The sequence below is a fragment of the Carcharhinus amblyrhynchos genome, unplaced genomic scaffold, assembly GCF_965287045.1.
Source record: "Carcharhinus amblyrhynchos unplaced genomic scaffold, sCarAmb.v2.hapA scaffold_384, whole genome shotgun sequence".
NCBI lineage: Eukaryota > Metazoa > Chordata > Chondrichthyes > Carcharhiniformes > Carcharhinidae > Carcharhinus > Carcharhinus amblyrhynchos.
Window position 1 is genome coordinate 124,467 of NW_027650124.1, and position 22,514 is coordinate 146,980.

General features: G+C 52.3%; 1 protein-coding gene across 1 annotated transcript; it reads right to left on the reverse strand.

Annotated features, from left to right (window-relative positions):
• Positions 1-320: 320 nt before the first annotated feature.
• Positions 321-22,514, reverse strand: prdx5 (peroxiredoxin 5). The gene is made up of 6 exons (XM_080183709.1): positions 22,357-22,514; positions 6,309-6,443; positions 5,310-5,441; positions 3,421-3,459; positions 2,184-2,248; positions 321-539 (listed from the first exon to the last, which is right to left on the reverse strand). The coding sequence occupies exons 1-6, from the start codon at positions 22,447-22,449 to the stop codon at positions 434-436; spliced, it is 570 nt and encodes a 189-aa protein (XP_080039835.1). The 5' UTR covers positions 22,450-22,514; the 3' UTR covers positions 321-433.

Below are 22,514 nucleotides of genomic sequence, written 5' to 3' on the forward strand. Positions count from 1 at the left end.
CTAAAACCTGGTGGTGTTGTCAGACTTTTTACTGTGCTGTTTAAGATCAGGGCTGGTAGAAAGTTTATTTATTAGTGTCACAAGTCAGCTTCCGTTAACGCTGCAATGAAGTTTCTGTGAAAATCCTCCTAGTCGTCACACTCCTGTTCGGGGTTACACCGAGGGAGAATTTAGCACCCTGACCAGCACATCTTCCAGACTGTGGGAGGTAACCCGCACAGACTCTGTGTACAGTCACCCAGGTAATCCACATTTGACACACAGGCATTTCTTGGAATTGTAAAACACAACAACAGAAGAGGAAGGGGACGCAGAGAACATCCAGTTAAGATATTTTTATTAAAGGATTGTATTCACACAATGTTACATTCGTACTGCCTCAGCAGTCAGTCACCGGTTGGTGGTACTGCCTGAAGCCAGCGCCAGGGGGGTCTCAGACAAGTTGCATGGCGTGGGAGGCCAGACTGCAGGTCAGGCCAGTCCCATCCTGTTCCACCTTCAGATCCTTCACAACTCCATTATCCAGCACCATTACAAACCTGGGACAGAGGGAGAGAAGGATAACGCTTAACCTGACATCCACGCTATATTACAATAGTGCTCCTTCTGCACTTAAACACTCCCAGGACAGGTACAGCACGGGGTTAGATACAGAGTAAAGCTCCCTCTACACTGTCCCCCATCAAACACTCCCAGGACAGGTACAGCACGGGGTTAGATACAGAGTAAAGCTCCCTCTACACTGTCCCCCCATCAAACACTCCCAGGACAGGTACAGCACGGGGTTAGATACAGAGTAAAGCTCCCTCTACACTGTCCCCCATCAAACACTCCCAGGACAGGTACAGCACGGGGTTAGATACAGAGTAAAGCTCCCTCTACACTGTCCCCCCATCAAACACTCCCAGGACAGGTACAGCACGGGGTTAGATACAGAGTAAAGCTCCCTCTACACTGTCCCCCCATCAAACACTCCCAGGACAGGTACAGCACGGGGTTAGATACAGAGTAAAGCTCCCTCTACACTGTCCCCCCATCAAACACTCCCAGGACAGGTACAGCACGGGGTTAGATACAGAGTAAAGCTCCCTCTACATTGTCCCCCCATCAAACACTCCCAGGACAGGTACAGCACGGGGTTAGATACAGAGTAAAGCTCCCTCTACACTGTCCCCCCATCAAACACTCCCAGGACAGGTACAGCACAGGGTTAGATACAGAGTAAAGCTCCCTCTACACTGTCCCCCCCATCAAACACTCCCAGAACAGGTACAGCACGGGGTTAGATGCAGAGTAAAGCTCCCTCTACACTGTCCCCCCATCAAACACTCCCAGGACAGGTACAGCACGGGGTTAGATACAGAGTAAAGCTCCCTCTACACTGTCCCCCATCAAACACTCCCAGGACAGGTACAGCACGGGGTTAGATACAGAGTAAAGCTCCCTCTACACTGTCCCCCCATCAAACACTCCCAGGACAGGTACAGCACGGGGTTAGATACAGAGTAAAGCTCCCTCTACACTGTCCCCCATCAAACACTCCGAGGACAGGTACAGCACGGGGTTAGATACAGAGTAAAGCTCCCTCTACACTGTCCCCCACATCAAACACTCCCAGGACAGGTACAGCACGGGGTTAGATACAGAGTAAAGCTCCCTCTACACTGTCCCCCCATCAAACACTCCCAGGACAGGTACAGCACGGGGTTAGATACAGAGTAAAGCTCCCTCTACACTGTCCCCCATCAAACACTCCCAGGACAGGTACAGCACGGGGTTAGATACAGAGTAAAGCTCCCTCTACACTGTCCGCCCATCAAACACTCCCAGGACAGGTACAGCACAGGGTTAGATACAGAGTAAAGCTCCCTCTACACTGTCCCCCACATCAAACACTCCCAGGACAGGTACAGCACGGGGTTAGATACAGAGTAAAGCTCCCTCTACACTGTCCCCCCATCAAACACTCCCAGGACAGGTACAGCACAGGGTTAGATACAGAGTAAAGCTCCCTCTACACTGTCCGCCCATCAAACACTCCCAGGACAGGTACAGCACGGGGTTAGATACAGAGTAAAGCTCCCTCTACACTGTCCCCCACATCAAACAGCACAGGGTTAGATGACGGAGTTGCAGTCTCTCCAGAGATCTCGAAATGTCAGAGGTTGAAATGCCTGGCATACCTCTTGCAGCGCTTGTTCCCCAGAGCTGCGATTAACTGCTCCTTGTCCAACTCGAGACCAATAGCCTGTGGAGAGGGAGGGAAAAAGTGATTAATGCAGGCGGAGAGGTGTCAGGGCCTGGTACACAGTCTCTTGCCCCATTCCACACCCCTGTACAGACCAGGGGCAATTCCAGACTGACAGCTAACCAGTTTCTTCTGTAACAGCACAGGAGACCATTCAGCCCATCGATACAGCAACGCAAACACTGCCATCTTTGCTAGAGCTATTTTTTGTCTTAAGGTGCTTAATCTGATAAATTCTGCTCTGCCATCAAAACACTGTGGCGAATAACTCACCTCCTGACTACCCCCCCACCCCCAAAGCCTGTCCACTGGGAATCCTGCGGAGAGTAACTCACCTCCTGACTACCCCCCCACCCCCAAAGCCTGTCCACTGGGAATCCTGCGGAGAGTAACTCACCTCCTGACTAACCCCCCAAAGCCTGTCCACCATCTACAAGGACACAAGTCAGGAGTGTGATGGAATACTCCCCACTTGCCTGGATGAGTGCGGCTCCCAACAACACTCGAGAAGCTCGACACCATCCAGGACAAAGCAGCCCCGCTCGATCGACACGCTGACCACAAACACTCACTCCCTCCACCACCGACGCACAGTGACAGCAGTGTGTACCATCTACAAGATGCACTGCAGCGACTCACCAAGGCTCCTTCCACAGCACCTTCCAAACCCGCCACCTCTACCACCCAGAAGGACAAGGGGGGGGGGGGGGCAGCAGACACATGGGGAACACCACCCCCTGCAAGTTCCCCCCCTCCGAGCCACTCACCATCCCGACTTGGAAATATATCGGCCGTTCCTTCACTGTGGCTGGGGTCAAAATCCTGGAACTCCCTCCCTAACAGCACTGTGGGTGTACCTACACCACACACAGGGACTGACTGATGTCCAATCACAATCCTGGAACTCCCTCCCTAACAGCACTGTGGGTGTACCTACACCACACACGGGGAACTGACTGATGTCCAATCACAATCGTGGAACTCCCTCCCTAACAGCACTGTGGGTGCACCTACACCACACGGGGGGGCTGCAGCGGGTTCAAGATGGCGGCTCACCCACCACCTTCTCAAGGGAGGGGTAGTTAGGGATGGGGGATAAATGGTGAGCATGGCCAGTGAGGCTCACACCCTGTGAATGAAGGAAGAAGCTGGAAAAGAGTCTTTGTACTCACGCGTGTGAAAGCTCCAGTGGGATCCGCCAACATTCGCACCTGGAAAAACGGGATAGAAGACAAGATTAATCCAGAAACTCAGCTGATGTTCTGGGGGAACCGGGTTCGAATCCCGCCATGGCAGACGGTGCAATTTGAATTCAATAAAATAAAAATATCTGGAATTAAGAATCTACTGATGATCGTGATTGGAGATTCGACCGAGGTGTTCAAAATCACAAGGGGACTGGATTAAAATTAAAGTTTATTAGCGTCACAAGTAAGGCTTACATTAACACTGCAATGAAGTTACTGTGAAAATCCCCCAGTTACCACACTCCTGTTTGACTACACTGAGGGAGAATTTAGCACTAACCCAGCATGTCTTCTGGAGTGTGGGAGCAAACCCACGCAGACACGGGGAGAACATGCAGACTCCACACAGTCAGTGACCTGAGCCAGGATTCGAACCAGGGTCCCTGGCGCTGTGAGGCAGCAGTGCTAACCCACTGTGCCACCGTGGAGTAGAGAGGGAGAAATTGTTCCCACTTGAATAAAATTGGGAATGAGGGGACAGAGATTTAAAACAGTTGATAAAGGAAGCAGAAGTTCTCCCCCGAGGATGGTCTTTCACCGGGATTCTGCTTTCCTGACCCATCGCTCGATTCCCTCAGGTCTCCAACACCTTCTAATCACAGCCTTGAACGTACCCAATGACCCGGGCGCCCACAGTTCTCCTGGGGACACAACTCCAGAGATTCGCAATCCTTCCCTCAGCCAAGTGAAAAAACTACCCCCCTCATCTCCGTCCAAAGTGGCCAGTCCCTTACCCTGAGACAGCAACCCTGTGTTTTCCACTGCCCAGTCACAGAGAGAGAGCACAAGAAACTACAGAAGGTTGTGAATGTAGCCCAGTCCCATCACACAAACCAGCCTCCCATCCATTGACTCCGTCTACACTTCCCGCTGCCTCGGGGAAAAGCAGCCGGCATAATCAAGGACCCCATGCATCCCGGACATTCTCTCTTCCATCGGGAAAAAGATACAAAAGTCTGAGGTCCCGTACCGACCGACTCAAGAACAGCTTCTTCCCTGCTGCTGTCAGACTTTTGAATGGACCTACCTCGCATTAAGTTGATCTTTCCCTACACCCTCACTGTGACTGTAACACTACATTCTGCACCCCCTCCTTTCCTTCTCTATGAATGGTATGCTTTGTCTGTATAGCGCGCAAGAAACAATACTTTTCACTGTATCCCAGTACATGTGACAATAATAAATCAAAGCGTAAGACAATTTCTCTCACCCCAGGGATCGATCAAAGGCGAATTCATTGCACCTCCTCTCTGGCAAGTAAATCCTCCCTCAGTTAAAGGAGACCCAAACTGTATACAATATTCTTTACACTGGAGGCTTCCTCTGGTTCTCCACTAACAGATACAGGAGCCCCTTCACCCTACACTTCCCCTGTACCCAATCCGATGTCCCCCGCTCCAAGCAGCTCTGTCCAAAGGGCAATCCCAGTGATATTCCCAGAATGGGATCCTCACAGTCCCCATCTGTCTCCCTACTTCTCTCTCAGTCCCCATCTCTCTCTCTCACTCCCTTTCTCTCGGTCCCCGTCTCTCTCTCTCTCCTCATCTCAGCCCCCATTTCTCTCTCTCTCTCTCTCCCTCCTCCTCTCGGTCCCCATCTCTCTCTCTCCCACACCCTTTCTCTTGGTCCCCATCTCTTTCTCTCTCCTCCTCTCAGTCCTCATCTACCTTTCCTCCTCGCCCCCTCAGTCTCCATTTTTCTCTGTCCCCTAATCCCCGTCTCTCTCTCTCTCTCACCCCCTCTCCCTCCCTGACCTGCCTCTCTCTCTCTCTCTCTCTGCCAGCCCTCCCTCTCCCTCTCTCTCCCACACTTACCTTTCCATCAGCTTTCTGCTCCTTCCCCCAGGCAGCCATGACAAAGGCATCGTTGACGGCGATACAGGCGATGATTTCCACCCCCTTCTTCTTCAGTGCCTCATAGTTTTCCACGTAGCTGGGTAGGTGAGACTGGAGGAGGAGAGCGGGGAGAGGGAAAAGTAGACAGAGTGAGGAACCTGGATAGCGAAGCGCAGACAGAGATCCACCACGGACCAAGAGACCAGACAGTGGTGAAGGACTGCCCTGCAAAGCGGTGAGCCCCCAGATTATCACCTCATCCCCCAGCACCAACCGGGGCTCACTGAGCTGCATTCTCCGCAGAAGGTTGTGGGTTCGAATCCCACTCCAAAAACCCCACAAAGTAGTTATCCACCCCCCTGTAAACACCACCTTCCAAACTCACACCCTCTACCACCTAGAGACTGACAAGGGCAGCGGACACACCCAGCTGCCAAGGGGAGGGTCAGCGCCCAGGGAGAGCGCCGCACCGCCGGAGGGTCAGCGCCCAGGGAGAGCGACGCACCGCCGGAGGGTCAGCGCCCAGGGAGAGCGCCGCACCGCCGGAGGGTCAGCGCCCAGGGAGAGCGACGCACCGCCGGAGGGTCAGCGCCCAGGGAGAGCGACGCACCGCCGGAGGGTTTTGTAAACCAATCCTGAGCCATGTTACTGCAGATAAGGCTGATGACTGGACATCGATCGCACGGTGGACTCCTGCTGTTGGCAAATCAGCTGGGTTTAGAACCAACATAAAAGTCATGGACCGCAAATCAGTATCAGTACTGGATATCAACAATGGGAGCTGGTTCTGCGATGCCCCAGACTGCTGAATAGCTGAGTGGTGTGCACTCCCAGGACTGAAACGGGGGGGGCGTCAGGTTGTTGGGGGAGGGAGCTGGGGACCGTTGTTAGAATGCCAATGGCCCCGGAGAGGGGGCGGGTGGGTGAGAGAAGTGTCTGGGAAAGGGGTGGAGGGGATAGAGGAGGACAGCACCTTACCTTGCTACACCCCGGGGTGAAAGCGCCTGGAAGGCCAAACAGCACTCCCTTCTTGTCCTTGAAGAGTTCAGCGGTGTTGACGATGCAGTGAGGGTCTCCCTCGTGGACATCGACAGAGGGCAATTTATCTCCAACCTGCGAGCGGGTAAAAAAGAAGCATCCAAGCTGTTACTACCCAGGTCACTCACCATTCCCTCTCATACCCCACCTTGCCAGGCCTGGCCCCAGGGAGACAGGCAGTGCAGCAGGGTCACAGCACAGGAGAAGGCCACCAACTCACCAATGCTGGTGACAGAACGATGGGCCGAATGGATGAGGGGCACAGCACTGAGGTAAAGGCTGTTTCACAGATGCACAACTTGCGGCAAAAACAATTCCTTCCTCCCCACTTGGGAGTCACAGAATCCCTACAGGACACAAAGGGGGCCATTCGGCCCATTGAGTCTGTACTGACCACAATTCCACCCAGGTCCTACCTTCGTAACCCCACACACTTACCCAGTTAATCCCCTGATACTAAGGGGCAATTTAGCATGGCCAATCCACCTAACCTACACATCTTTGGACACTAAGGGACAATTTAGCATGGCCAATCCACCTAACCCACACATCTTTGGACACTAAGGGACAATTTAGCATGGCCAATCCCCCTAACCTGCACATCTTTGGACACTAAGGGACAATTTAGCATGGCCAATCCACCTAACCCACACATCTTTGGACACTAAGGGACAATTTAGCATGGCCAATCCCCCTAACCTGCACATCTTTGGACACTAAGGGGCAATTTAGCATGGCCAATCCACCTAACCCACACATCTTTGGACACTAAGGGACAATTTAGCATGGCCAATCCCCCTAACCTGCACATCTTTGGAAACTAAGGGACAATTTAGCATGGCCAATCCACCTAACCCACACATCTTTGGACACTAAGGGACAATTTAGCATGGCCAATCCACCTAACCCACACATCTTTGGACACTAAGGGACAATTTAGCATGGCCAATCCCCCTAACCTGCACATCTTTGGACACTAAGGGGCAATTTAGCATGGCCAATCCACCTAACCCACACATCTTTGGACACTAAGGGACAATTTAGCATGGCCAATCCACCTAACCCACACATCTTTGGACACTAAGGGGCAATTTAGCATGGCCAATCCATCTAACCTGCACATCTTTGGACACTAAGGGACAATTTAGCATAGCCAATCCACCTAACCTACACATCTTTGGATACTAAGGGACAATTTAGCATGGCCAATCCACCTAACCCGCACATCTTTGGACACTAAGGGACAATTTAGCATGGCCAATCCACCTAACCCGCACATCTTTGGACACTAAGGGACAATTTAGCATGGCCAATCCACCTAACCCGCACATCTTTGGACACTAAGGGACAATTTAGCATGGCCAATCCACCTATCCCAATCTGCCTAGTCCATCCTTCAAATCCCTCCCCGCCGTCTAGAATCAGATGTAATCCTTGAATCCACCTCCCCGATCCCCTTCCCCAGGTAATAAATCCAGTTGCTCAATCATTGCTCCTGGGCTAATTTCTCCTCTACGGAAGGGGTTTGAGAGTTTGTCGTGTGCAGAGTCTGCTGCTTGGTTTTCTCCGAGTCAATTCAATCGTTCGAAATGAAGGATTTATTGGCGCTGAGGTGTCTGAGGTGTCCCCTCAGGCGGTCACTCAGCAGGTCTGTTATAAGTAAGAGCTTCCCGGGCTGGCCTGGGACGCTGTTAGGAGCAGGGTTAAAGAGGCGTACACCTGACAAACATGTTTACCTCAGCAAGTGGTCACCGGGGAGTAGGCCCTGGCCCAGCAGAGAGACAATCACGGAACAAACTACCTCACTGCAATGCCAGCTCCTGGGAGGAGAGGTAATGCCACACAGGTCAGCCCCCTCTCCACCTCACTCAACAAGCTCAAAGCCCCCACTCCTTTGAAGTTTATTTTATTCGTGTCACAAGGCAGCTTGCATTAATGAAGTTACTGTGAAAATCCCCTAGTCACCACACTCCGGCGCTTGTTCGGGTACACTGAGGGAGAATTTAGCACCTAACCAGCACATCTTTTGGACTGTGAGAGGAAACCCACGCAGACACGGGGAGAATGTGCAGATTCCACACAGACAGTGACCCAAGCCGGGAATCGAACCCAGATCCCTGGCGCTGTGCCACCCAAAGCTTGACGGCCTTTGGACACTGAGGGGCAATTTAGCACGGCCAATGCACCCTAACCAGCACGTCTTTCGGACTGTGGGAGGAAACCGGAGCACCCGGAGGAAACCCACGCAGACACAGGGGGGAGAACGTGCAGACTCCACACAGACAGTCCCCCCGAGCTGGGATTCGAACCCCGTTCCCTGGCGCTGTGAGGCGGCAGTGCTAACCCACTGTGCCACCCTGACACTGGCACATTCTGGTGCTGGGATCATTCTCAGTTCTTCCCACGCACAGCAAACAACGACAGAGCTGTCGTACGAGGAGAGACTAAGTGGGTTAGGATTATGTTTGCTGGAGTTTGGAAGAGTGAGAGGGGGAATCTGTTAGAAACTTATAAAATTCTAACAGGGTTGGACAGGGTAGATTCAGAAAGAATGTTTCCGATGGTGGGGGGAGTCCAGAACTAGGGGGTCAGAGTTTGAGGATAAGGGGTAAACCTTTTAGAACTGAGGTGAGGAGAAATTTCTTCACCCAGAGAGCAGTGGAATTCACTCCCACAGAAAGTAGTTGAGGCCAAAACGTTGTGTGATTTCAGGAAGAAATTAGATATCGCTTTTGGGGGCTAAAGGGATCGAGGGATATGGGGGGGGGGGGGGTGGAAATCAGGATACTGAATTCGATGATCAGCCATGATCATAATGAATGGGAGAGCAGGCTGGAAGGGCTGAATGGCCTCCTCCTTGTTTTCTATGTTCACACAATGAACAGAACAGCACAGGAACAGGCCCTCCGAGCCTGCGCCGATCGTGACACCTGCCTAAACTAAAACCGTACACACTTACACAGTCCGGATCCTTCCATTCCCATCCTATTCAGGTATTTGTTTAGTTGCCCCTTAAAATGCTGCTATCCTACCTGCCCCCACCACTCCCCCGGGCAGCGCGTTCCAGACACTCACCACCCTCTGTGTAAAAAAAAAACTTGCCCCGCACATCTCCTCCTAAACTTTTCCCCAGGTACCCACGTCCCCGAGCGCTTGACTTTTCTATCCTAGGAAACAGCATCTGACTCTCCGCTCTGTCCATGCCACTCACAATCATGTAAACCTCTATCAGGTCACTCCCTCGATCTCTGTCGTTCCAGTGAGAGCGAACCGGGGTTTCCTCCAATCTCTCCTCGTAGCCAATACCCTCCAGACCAGGGCAACGTCCGAGTAAGCCTCTTCTGCACCCTCTCCAAAGCCTCCACAGGGCCGGAATGGAGCACAACATTCCAAATGAGGCCTCGCTGAGATCCCGTACAGCTGCAGTGTGACACGCCAGGCGATTCCGTGTCAGAGACACAGCCCGGGAAAACAAAAATCCGCGTCGGTTCACGGATTCGCAGAGAATGGCACACAGTGGGGTTAGCACTGCTGCTTCACAGCGCCAGGGACCCGGGTTCGATTCCCGGCTCGGGTCACTGTCTGCGTGGAGACTGCACGTTCTCCCCGTGTCTGCGTGGGTTTCTTCCGGGTGCTCCGGTTTCCACCCACAGTCCAAAGATAGAACACAACAGCGCAGTACAGGCCCTTCGGCCCTCGATGTTGCGCCAACCAGTGGAACCAATCTAATGACCCTCTAACCTAAACTAATCCATTATTATCCATATGCCCATCCACTGACCATTAAGTTGGGTGCATTGGCCCTTAAAGTTGGCGAGTCCACAACTGCTGCAGGCAGGGCATTCCACACCCTTACTAGATGGGTGGGTTAGGTTGATTGGCCGTGCTAAAATTGTCCCTAAGTATCCTGAGATGCGTAGGTTAGAGGGATGAGCGGGGAAAATATGTAGGGACACGGGAGCAGGGACTGGGTGGGATTGTGGAAGGTGCAGACTCGATGGGCCGAATGGCCTCCTTCTGTACTGTAGGGGTTCTACGAATCTATGGTTCCAGGAGGCAGCAGGAAAGGTGTGAGGATTTGAGACAGGTTTAATCAGCGGGTGTCAATCTTTGTTCAACCTCACAGATTACAGAATTTTGCACAGTCACCGGGCGTGGTTCCCACAACAATACAGTCATTCAATCATCTCATCTCCAATCTCTGATTATAGAATGGCTTTCTTCCCCGTTAGTCTAACTTCCCCTCCCAGATGGAAAAGGCCTTGATTAGGGTAGATTCCCACCCGCTCAGGCGCAGGGGTAGTCTATTTGTGCACAGCAAGATCCCACAAACAGCAATGTGTTCCAGACCCAGATCACTGCCTTTTAATTTCCCGGAATGATATTGGTTTCAGGAATACATATTGGCCCAAGGACACTGAGGAGAACTCCCCCCCCCCCCCGCTCACTCTCCTTCAGATAGGGGTCAGGGAGAACTCCCCCCACCCCCCCAAACCCTCCTCACTCTTCTTCTGATTGGGGGGGCGTTCTCCCCGGCCCCTCTCACTCTCCTTCTGATAGGGGCTGTGGGATCTTTCACACCCGCCCCAAGAGGGGCGGCAGACCCTCGGGTGGATCTTGATTCTGGAAAATCGGCACCTCTGTCAGTGCAGCACTCCCTCAGCAATGCCATTGGGGCAGGTGGCCTGGATTTCTGAGAGAGAGAGAGAGAGAGAGAAGGATAAAGAGAGAGAGAGAGAGACGGGGGGGAGAGAGAGAGAGGGAGAGAAGGATAAAAAGAGAGAGAGAGAGAGAAGGATAAAAAGAGAGAGAGAGAGGGGGAGAGAAGGATAAAAAGAGAGAGAGAGAGGGGGAGTGAAGGATAAAAAGAGAGAGAGAGAAGGATAAAAAGAGAGAGAGAGGGAGAGAAGGATAAAAGAGAGAGAGAGAGAGAGAGAGAGAGGGAGAGAAGGATAAAAAGAGAGAGAGGGAGAGAGGGAGAGAAGGATAAAAAGAGAGAGAGGGAGAGAGGGAGAGAAGGATAAAAAGAGAGAGAGGGAGAGAGGGAGAGAAGGATAAAAAGAGAGAGAGGGAGAGAGGGAGAGAGGGAGAGAAGGATAAAAAGAGAGAGAGAGAGAGGGAGAGAAGGATAAAAAGAGAGAGAGAGAGAGGGAGAGAAGGATAAAAAGAGAGAGAGAGAGGGAGAGAAGGATAAAAAGAGAGAGAGGGAGAGGGAGAGAAGGATAAAAAGAGAGAGAGGGAGAGAAGGATAAAAAGAGAGAGAGGGAGAGGGAGAGAAGGATAAAAAGAGAGAGAGAGGGAGAGAGGGAGAGAAGGATAAAAAGAGGGAGAGAGAGAGGGAGAGAAGGATAAAAAGAGAGAGAGGGAGAGGGAGAGAAGGATAAAAAGAGAGAGAGAGGGAGAGAGGGAGAGAAGGATAAAAAGAGAGAGAGAGGGAGAGAGGGAGAGAAGGATAAAAAGAGAGAGAGAGAGAGGGAGAGAAGGATAAAAAGAGAGAGAGAGAGAGGAGAGAAGGATAAAAGAGAGAGAGAGAGGGAGAGGGAGAGGAGGATAAAAAGACAGAGAAAGTGAGTGAGAGAGAGAAGGAAATAGAGAAATGAAAGGGAGAAGTACAGCAAGAGAGAGTGGTTTAATTGCGAGTATGAGGAAGGAATTTGAAGGGGGGGAATTCTATAATGTGGAAATCTGCTTCCTTCCCGGTCTCTTGTGGCGAGGCTGCCATGGGAATGGGGCACGGCTGAGCAATAAACCTAGAACTTGAGCAATCTCTTAGCACATGAAGATAATCTGTAGCAAATGTTTGCTCATTCTGAAGCAACAAGCCCCTCCTTCGTGTGACCACAACAGATAAAATTGCAAATCTCTACCCACAACTGGGAAACGGAGCGTGACAAAGCAGTTTGGAGATCAGATACGAGGGGAGAGGCAAGATTGTCACTGAGTCAATCTCTCAATTCTCGGCACTGACTGTGGGCGAATGGAGTAACACTGATTTAAATATCAGTCTGCGATTGAGATTAACCAACTGGATAAGCTTAGCAATCGGCCATTCCCCACTTCTTTGACCCTCTCCAAACTGCTTGAAAGAAAATATGGGCTGGCACAGTGGTTAGCACTGCTGACTCACAGCACCAGGGTCCAGGGTTCGATTCCAGCCTTGGACAACAGCGTAGAGTTTGCATGTCCTCCCTGTGTCCATGTGGGTTTCCTCCAGGTGCTCTGGTTTCCTCCCACAGTCCGAAAGATGTGCAGATTAGGTAGAGATTTGGCCATGCTAAATTGTCCCTTAGTGTCCAAAGATGTGTAGGTTAGGTGGATTGGCCATGCTAAATTGTCCCTTAGTGTCCAAAGATGTGTAGGTTAGGTGGATTGGCCATGCTAAATTGTCCCTTAGTGTCCAAAGATGTGTAGGTTAGGGTGGATTGGCCATGCTAAATTGTCCCTTAGTGTCCAAAGATGTGTAGGTTAGGTGGATTGGCCATGCTAAATTGTCCCTTAGTGTCCAAAGATAACATAAGAACATAAGAAATAGGAGCAGGAGTAGGCCATCTAGCCCTTCGAGCCTGCCCCGCCATTCAATAAGATCATGGCTGATCTGTTGTGGCTCAGTTCCACTTTCCCGCCCTCTCCCCATAACCCTTAATCCCCTCTCTTATCAAGAACCCATCAACCCGCTTCTTAAAAATATTTAGCGAGGCAGCCTCCACCACTTCAACGGGCAGAGAATTCCAGAGATTCACCACCCTTTGAGTGAAGAAGTTCCTCCTCAACTCCGTTCTAAACCGCCTCCCCTTTATCTTGAGGCTGTGCCCCCTAGTCCTACTGTCTTTTTTGAGCGGGAAGAGTCTCTCCACCTCTATCCTATCCATCCCATTCATCATCTTATACGTCTCAATGAGATCTCCCCTCATTCTTCTAAACTCTAACGAGTACAAGCCTAGATTATTCAGCCTCTCCTCATAGCTCAATCCCCCCAACTCCGGTATCAGCCTAGTAAACCTCCTCTGCACTCCCTCCAGGGCCAAAATATCCTTGCGCAGGTGCGGTGCCCAAAACTGCACACAGTACTCCAGCTGCGGCCTCACCAATGCCCTATACAGCTGCAGCAAGACCTCCCTACTTTTATATTCAATCCCCCTCGCTATGAAGGCCAGCATCCCATTCGCCTTCCTGACCACCTGCTGCACCTGCAAGCTGGGTTTTTGCGACTCATGCACAAGGACCCCGAGGTCCCTCTGCACCGTCGCCTGCTGCAGATGTGTAGGTTAGGTGGATTGGCCATGCTAAATTGTCCCTTAGTGTCCAAAGATGTGCAGGTTAGGTGGATTGGCCATGCTAAATGCATTACGGTGGGGGTGGGGGGCTGTGATGTTTTTTCAGAGAGCCAGTGTAGACCCAAGGGGCCGAATGGCCTCTTGTTGGGATTCTATGAGGCACAGAGGGGGATGGGTGGCTGAAAGGGTGCAAATCAGACAAAAGTCTGGCACAGTGACACACTGGTTAGCACTGCTGCCTTACAGTGCCAGGGTCCTGGGCTTGATCCCCGGCTTGGGTGACTGAGTGGAGTCTGCGCATTCTCCCTCCCGTCTGCGTGGGATTCCTCCGGGTGCTCCGGTTTCCTCCCACAGTCCGAAAGACGTGCTGGTTAGGGTGCATTGGCCGTGCTAAATTCTCCCTCATTGTACCCGAACAGGCGCCAAAGTGTGGCGACTAGGGGATTTTCATAGTAACTTCATTGCATTGTTAATGTAAGCTGACCCAAGACACCAATAAATTAACGTTAAACTTTACAAAGAGACATCAGGGAACAGGAGTCCTAAAGCTTGGTTGAAAAGGTTGGTTTTGAGGAGACAGAGCATCTCAGGATCTCAATTGGAGACAGAGAGAGAGAGAGACAGACAGAAACAGAGAGAGAAAGAGAAAGCGAGACAGACAGACACACACACACACAGAAACAAAGAGAGAGAAACAGACAGACAAACAGAAATAGACAGAGAGAGAGACTCTTGGTGAGACCACATGTGGAATATTGTGTGCAGTTCTGGTCACCTCACTATAAGAAGGACGTGGAAGCATTAGAGAGAGCACAGAGGAGATTTACCAGGATGCTGCCTGGTTTGGAGGGTAGGTCTTATGAGGAAAGGTTGAAGGAGCTGGGGCTTTTCTCCTTAGAACGGAGGGGGATGAGAGGCGACTTAATAGAGGTTTATAAGATGATGAGGGGGATTGATAGAAATAGTCTCTGAACATCCGCTCTTCGGATGACACTGACACACACACACAAAGAGAAAAATAGAGAGACAGAAAAAAAAGAGAAAATAAAGAGAGAGAGAGAGAGAGAGGTAATTCCAAAGCTTAGGGCCCCCCCCAGGCAACCAAAGACACAATCACCAACGGCAGAGCGATGGGAATCAGGTGGGGCTGTGCAAGAGCTCAGACTTTGAGGAGCTGCAGGAATGCAGGTGTAGAGAGAGAGGGTGTTGGCCCTGGAGGGCTTGGAGTAGGGGTGGGGAGACCTCGCAAAAGGGAGCACTGGTAGGAGTAACTCACACACGCAAAACACTGGGCAGGTATCCAGTTACAGGGTTAGGTGCTTGCTACAGCGCGAGGTGGGGGGAGGGGAGTCACAAGTCTCTCTGCGTCTTGGGATCTCAAATGGAGAGAGGGAACAGCACAAAGCAGACCACTGTTTCCCTCAAACAAAAATCCACAAACCAGTTACAGAGGAAACCTTCCTGACTGGATTAAAGAGAGAGAGAAAGTGGAAACAGTTCTATGATTTCTGAGCCACCATTGGGAAATCTTTCTTTCCAACTATTTCTAATTATAAATACTGTCCTTCTGCATTTTATCTTCCAAGTTCACATTTCAGGTTTACATCTGACAGTCTCACATTTAAAGAATAACTGTCCATGTGTCCTTTGTTCTTGGCTCTGTGACCTTAGCCAAGGGAAGGTCTTTGATGTTGATTTCCTCCTTTTTCAGCGATTCACACAGAGGTCTGTCTGTACAACCAGTTATACCCACTCCCACTTTGTGGTCTGAGCTTAAAGGAATGTTTCCTCATGTTTTCAAAATGAATGGAGGTCACCTTGTTACAAATGAGTTAAGAGGCCATCAGCCTAGTGGTGAAGGTGTGGCGATGATGACTTTGGAGAAGACAGAAAAGCTGGTGACTAAAAACCAGCAAGTGATCAGCATGGAGAGTACAGAATTGCACAGTTTTTGTTGCGGGGGGGGGGGCGGGGAGGAGGGTGGAAGGGAGAGAACAGGAAGCATCCGGTAAAGTTTACAGCACATAAGCAGACCACTCAGCCCATCGTATCCAAGTCAGGCCGATGAGAAACTAGCCCCATTATAGGGAGAGAAGGTGGCCGAGGGGTTACCGCTAGACTACTAATCCAGAAAGTCAGCTGATGTTCTGGGGACCCGGGTTCGAATCCCGCTACGGCAGGATGGAATTTGAGTTCAGTAAAAAATATCTGGAATTAAGAATCTACATTGAGGGTAAAACCCATCCGGTTCCCTTTAGGGAAGGAAATCTGCCGTCCTTACTCCGGTCTGGCCTACACATGACACAGCAATGCTGCTGACTCTCAACTACCCTCCAAGGGGCAACTAGGGATGGGCAATAAATGCTGGAACCAGCCAACGAAGCCCGTGTCCCACGAATGAATAAAATAAAACTTTCCAGCCCCTGGAATCTTATTGAAAGCTGCAAGGCCTTGTAGGGGGTTCAACGGGGTGGAGGCAGAGAGATTGTTCCCTACTGGGTCAGGGGAAATCCAAACACCTCCCCCCACCCCAGAGAGGTGGGAGGGGGATCAGGATTAGGGGGACGAACATTTAGGATTGAGATGAGGAGAAAGATCTTCACTCAAAGGGGGGGGTTTGTGAACCTTTGAAATTCTCTCCCCCAGGTTAGGTTGAAGGGAGATGGCAAGCAAATCACATACTCTCTCCCCTCTGGCAGTCCAGCTCCTCTGTCGAAGGGATATGACATTATTAAACTAGAAAGAGTGCAGAAAAGATTTGCTGGGATGCCACTGGGACTTGAGTTATAAGGAGAGGCTGGATAGACTGGGACTTTTTTCTCTGGAGTGTAGGAGGCTGAGGGGTGATCTTATAGAGGTCTATAAAATAATGAGGGGCACAGATCAGCTAAATAGTCAATATCTTTTCCCAAAGGTAGGGGAGTCTAAAACTAGAACATGTAGGTTTAAGGAGGAGAGAGATATAAAAGTGTCCAGAGGGGCAATTTTTTCACACAGAGGGTGGGTGAGTGTCTGGAACGAGCTGCCAGAGGTAGTAGTAGAGGCGGGTACAATTTTGTCTTTTAAAAAGCATTTAAACAGTTACATGGGTAAGATGGATATAGAGGGATATGGGCCAAATGCGGGCAATTGGGAAAAGCTTAGTGGTAAAAACTGGGCAGCATGGACAAGTTGGGCCAAAAGGCCTGTTTCCATGCTGGAAATCTGACTCCACAACCCTCTGGATCACTGTGCCAAGTAGGCGCCAACAACCTAAGTTGGAACGATGCCCGACTGTGCTGGAACAAGCAACTCAAGAACAGCTTCTTCCCTGCTGCTGTCAGACTTATGAATGGATCTACCTCGCATTAAGTTGATCTTTCTCTACACCCTCGCTGTGACTGTAACACTACATTCTGCACCCTCTCCTTTCCTTCTCTATGAACGGTATGCTTTGTCTGAATAGCACGCAAGAAACAACACTTTTCACCGTATCCCAGTACACGTGACAATAATAAATCAAATTAAAACATGCAGTGACAGGAGGGGATGGCGCTAATGAGGGAAAACAGGAGAGCCAGTGGAAGTGTATTAGGAATTTTCCGGAGCAGCGATTAGGTATAATTGGCAGGATGGGACTTGTGGCATCCTGCGGGGATCGGCCTCGGGGTCTGGACTATTCCCCGTCTGAATTAACCAGCGAGACGGGGTGGTGTGGGAAGTCACCCAGTCACACTGGGCAAAGGTAGGCAGCAGTGTGTGTGTGTGTGTGTGTGTGTGTGTGTGTGTGTGTGTGCTGTCAATGGTAACTGTTGATAAGAACGAGCAGAAACTGGGAACATTGATTTCAATAAAAGGGGAAATGCGAAGGCAGCTAACCTGACATTTGAGGACTCTGGGTCTGTACATGACGGAGGAGGGGGGACTCTTGTTGAAACTTGCAGAATACCGAAAGGCCGGGATAGACAGAGATAGAGGCTCGCCTCCCAGTTTTCCCTTCTGAAGCCTCTATGATGAGTCCGTCAGCCCCTCTCACTCGCTCTGGAAACCAGCACAGCCAGAAAGCAGAGACTATAGAAACTGGGGAGAGGGTACACACCACAATCGATAGGCACCAGCTTTATCCAATGTTGGCAGCATTGATCCAGTCTTCCTTTCTCCACCTCCCTCCCTGCCATCACCACATCCTATTCCTCCCTCCCTCGTCTGTTTATCCAGCTTCTCTCTCCCCCCACCCCTCCCCAACTTAAATGTATTGACACTATTCCTCGACCCTTCCCCGTGGGAGCGAGTCCCACATTCTCCCCCCACTCCCCCCGTGGGAGCGAGCCCCACATTCTCCCCCCACTCCCCATAGCAGCGAGTCCCACATTCTCCCCCCACGGGAGCGAGCCCCACATTCTCCCCCCCCACTCTCCCCACAGGAGCGAGCCCCACATTCTCCCCCCACACCCCCCGTGGGAGTGAGCCCCACATTCTCTACCCCCCCCCCACTCCCCTGTGGGAGCGAGCCCTGCATTCTCCCCCCCCTCACTCCCCCGTGGGAGGGAGTCCCACATTCTCCCCCCACTCCCCCTGTGGGAGCGAGTCCCACATTCTCCCCCCACTCCCCCCGTGGGAGCGAGTCCCACATTCTCCCCCCACTCCCCCCGTGGGAGCGAGTCCCACATTCTCCCCCCACTCCCCCCGTGGGAGCGAGTCCCACATTCTCCCCCCACTCCCCCTGTGGGAGCGAGTCCCACATTCTCCTCCCACTCCCCCCGTGGGAGCGAGTCCCACATTCTCCCCCCACTCCCCCTGTGGGAGGGAGTCCCACATTCTCCCCCCACTCCCCCTGTGGGAGCGAGTCCCACATTCTCCCCCCACTCCCCCTGTGGGAGCGAGTCCCACATTCTCCCCCCACTCCCCCCGTGGGAGGGAGTCCCACATTCTCCCCCCACTCCCCCCGTGGGAGGGAGTCCCACATTCTCTCCCATTCCTTGGCAAAAAACATTTCTCCTGAATACCTTAGTTGGATTTATTCGCAACTATCGTAAATAGACAGCCTCCTGAGCCTGCAGTTGAGAACAGAATTGGATGCGAGCCGAGGAGTACTTATGACGCTCTCTCTAACCACAGTGCAAGTCCAAAGCTGCACTGCAAGTAACAGGAGTTATGCAAAACAGACACCAAACAGAATGAGGTGTTGTCCACAACAAACATTCAAATCAGCCCCTGCTTCTTCCTCTGAAGAGGCAGCTCACACAATCCCAGCAAAAATCACCAGTTTAAGAACATAGGAGCTCAGAGCAGGAGTAGGCCATTTGGCCCCTCGAGCTTGTTCTGCCATTCAATAAGATCATGGCTGATCTTTTTGTGGACTCAGCTCCACTTACCTGCCTGCTCACCATAACCCTTAATTCCTTTACTGTTCAAAAATCTATCTATCCTTGCCTTAAAAACATTCAATGAGGAAGCCTCAACTGGGCAGGGAATTCCATAGACTCACAACCCTTAAATCAAATGAATTAGGGATGGTTCCAGATGCTTTGGTTTATTATTGTCACATGTACAGTGAAAAGTATTGTTTCTTGCGTGCTAGACAGACAGTTCATAGACAAGGAAAGGAGAGACTGCAGAACGTAGTGTTACAGTCATAGCTAGGGTGTAGAGAGAGATCAACTTAAGGTGAGGTAGGTCCATTCAACCTATCTCACCTTTGACAGCAGCAGGGAAGAAGCTGTTCTCGAGTTGGTTGGTACATGACCTCAGTATCTTTTTCCCCTGACGGAAGGTAGAAGTTTAACAGTTTAAGAGCTTAAAGCCACTCGAAACCAGCTGCTTAAGTTGCGCAAGGAGGGATTACACACACGAGGCTTCCAGTCCCTGTAACCTTAAGGGTGGAAGGGAAGTGTGATCCACATTCCCAAAATATTCAAAAGCAAAGAGGAAGAGAGAGAGGAAAGGATTTTCCGCTGGTGGGGAGATGGGAACACTCCCCGTGGGAATGGGGCATGGGAAAATCCAAGGAATGGGGCATGGGAAATCCATGGGAATGGAATCAGGGAACACTTCTGCCCACCAAAACAGCAAAGTTTGGCGATCTTCTCAGTACAGGTGAAGTTCATTAACTTTAAAAATCAGAGACTGATAAATTTGGGTGAGAAATGGCCAGATTTAGGTGGGTAGCCTGGGATTAGATGGAGAGATTTTTATATCTTTTTCCCGAGGGAAGAACTTGGAAGAGAGAATGTCCGGGGTGCGTGGGGGTCCCTGATTAGGCTGGAAGCTTTTCCCGAGGCAGCGGGAAGTGTAGACAGAGTCAATGGATGGGAGGTTGGTTTGCGTGATGGGACTGGGCTACACTCACGACCCTTTGTAGTTCCCTGCAGTCTTGGGCAGAGCAGGAAAAAACAAAGAACAAAATCAGCCCGGGAAACAGGCCCTTCGGCCCAACGAGCCCGCGCCGCCATCTCAACATTACTAGTCCCCCTCTCCCCCCACGACCAAACTGTGATACAGCCAGAAAGGATGCTTTCTATGGTGCATCTGTAAAAGTTGGAGAGAGTCGTAGCCGACATGATATTAAGAATGGAGGTATTATGGTTGGAATGGGGTGAGACAGATAGATTTGGGTGGGTGTTAAGGAGGGAGATGGATATATTTGGTGGGTGGTCTTGGGGGGGTGGAGGGGTAGATGGATAGATTTGGGTGAGTGTTAAGGATGGGGGTGAAACAGGTAGATTTGGGGGGTGTTAAGGAGGGAGATGGATATATTTGGTGGGTGGTCTTGGGGGGGGTGGAGGGGTAGATGGATAGATTTGGGTGAGTGTTAAGGATGGGGGTGAAACAGGTAGATTTGGGGGGTGTTAAGGAGGGAGATGGATGTATTTGGTGGGGGGTTGTGGGGGAGGCGGGGGAGATGGATAGATTTAGGTGAGTGTTAAGGATGGGGTGAGACAGATAGATTTGGGTGGGTGTTAAGGAGGGAGATGGATATATTTGGTGGGTGGTGTTGGGGGGTAGATGGATAGATTTGGGTGAGTGTTAAGGATGGCTTGGTGACCCGCCAGCCAGTGGCAGGTCAGTCAGTGAGGGACTGAATGGTCAACCTCCAGCTCCCAATGCTGTAAGATCTCTGATGCTCAATCTCTGAGGTTGTGTGGGTGCCTGGGCAGGGGGGGGGAAGAAAATATCAGGTTGCTGCAAGGGTTGGAGGCACAGGGTCAGGGTGCTGGGAAGAGGGGCTCAGGGCACTCAGAGGGTTGAGGGTGCTGGGATCAGGAGTCTGGGAGGGAGGGAGGGGTCAGGGTGCTGGGGACTGTCAGGGTTTGGGGGGGTCAGGATGCTGGGTGGGTGATCAGGGTGCTGGGTCAGGGCGGGTGATCAGGGTGCTGGGTCAGGGCGGGTGATCAGGGTGCTGGGTCAGGGCGGGTGATCAGGGTGCTGGGTCAGGGCGGGTGATCAGGGTGCTGGGTCAGGGCGGGTGATCAGGGTGCTGGGTCAGGGCGGGTGATCAGGGTGCTGGGTCAGGGTGGGTGATCAGGGTGCTGGGTCAGGGTGGGTGATCAGGGTGCTGGGTCAGGGTGGGTGATCAGGGTGCTGGGTCAGGGTGGGTGATCAGGGTGCTGGGTCAGGGTGGGTGATCAGGGTGCTGGGTCAGGGTGGGTGATCAGGGTGCTGGGTCAGGGTGGGTGATCAGGGTGCTGGGTCAGGGTGGGTGATCAGGGTGCTGGGTCAGGGTGGGTGATCAGGGTGCTGGGTCAGGGTGGGTGATCAGGGTGCTGGGTCAGGGTGGGTGATCAGGGTGCTGGGTCAGGGTGGGTGATCAGGGTGCTGGGTCAGGGTGGGTGATCAGGGTGCTGGGTCAGGGTGGGTGATCAGGGTGCTGGGTCAGGGTGGGTGATCAGGGTGCTGGGTCAGGGTGGGTGATCAGGGTGCTGGGTCAGGGTGGGTGATCAGGGTGCTGGGTCAGGGTGGGTGATCAGGGTGCTGGGTCAGGGTGGGTGATCAGGGTGCTGGGTCAGGGTGGGTGATCAGGGTGCTGGGTCAGGGTGGGTGATCAGGGTGCTGGGTCAGGGTGGGTGATCAGGGTGCTGGGTCAGGGTGGGTGATCAGGGTGCTGGGTCAGGGTGGGTGATCAGGGTGCTGGGTCAGGGTGGGTGATCAGGGTGCTGGGTCAGGGTGGGTGATCAGGGTGCTGGGTCAGGGTGGGTGATCAGGGTGCTGGGTCAGGGTGGGTGATCAGGGTGCTGGGTCAGGGTGGGTGATCAGGGTGCTGGGTCAGGGTGGGTGATCAGGGTGCTGGGTCAGGGTGGGTGATCAGGGTGCTGGGTCAGGGTGGGTGATCAGGGTGCTGGGTGCTGGGTGAGGGTGGGTGATCAGGGTGCTGGGTCAGGGTGGGTGATCAGGGTGCTGGGTGCTGGGTGAGGGTGGGTGATCAGGGTGCTGGGTCAGGGTGGGTGATCAGGGTGCTGGGTCAGGGTGGGTGATCAGGGTGCTGGGTCAGGGTGGGTGATCAGGGTGCAGGGTCAGGGTGGGTGATCAGGGTGCTGGGTCAGGGTGGGTGATCAGGGTGCTGGGTCAGGGTGGGTGATCAGGGTGCTGGGTCAGGGTGGGTGATCAGGGTGCTGGGTCAGGGTGGGTGATCAGGGTGCTGGGTCAGGGTGCTTCCCCAGTCTCACTGCCCCCAGGGAGGGTTCTGGTGAAGGTGACCCCTGTCCCTGACCCCGCACTGACCTCTGACCTGCCCTTACCTTGATGGGCATGGCTGCGGCGAGATTGCGGTGAATCTTCCTCGAACTGATCCTCACTACACCCCAGAGCGTCTGGCACAGCAGCTGCCTCATTGCCCGGCCTTTATGCAGTTCTCTGAGCGCCCGCCCTCCAACTTAACCAGTCCCCCGGCGGCTGC

Bases quoted from the DNA above. Each gene is read 5' to 3' on its own strand.
- prdx5 (XM_080183709.1), bottom strand. From the start codon at position 22,449: ATGAGGCAGCTGCTGTGCCAGACGCTCTGGGGTGTAGTGAGGATCAGT. The intron at 5,442-6,308 runs GTAAGGTGCTGT...CTCCTCCTCCAG, and splicing joins TCACCCCGGGGTGTAGCAAG to TCTCACCTACCCAGCTACGT. The intron at 540-2,183 runs GTATGCCAGGCA...CCTCTGTCCCAG, and splicing joins GGGAACAAGCGCTGCAAGAG to GTTTGTAATGGTGCTGGATA.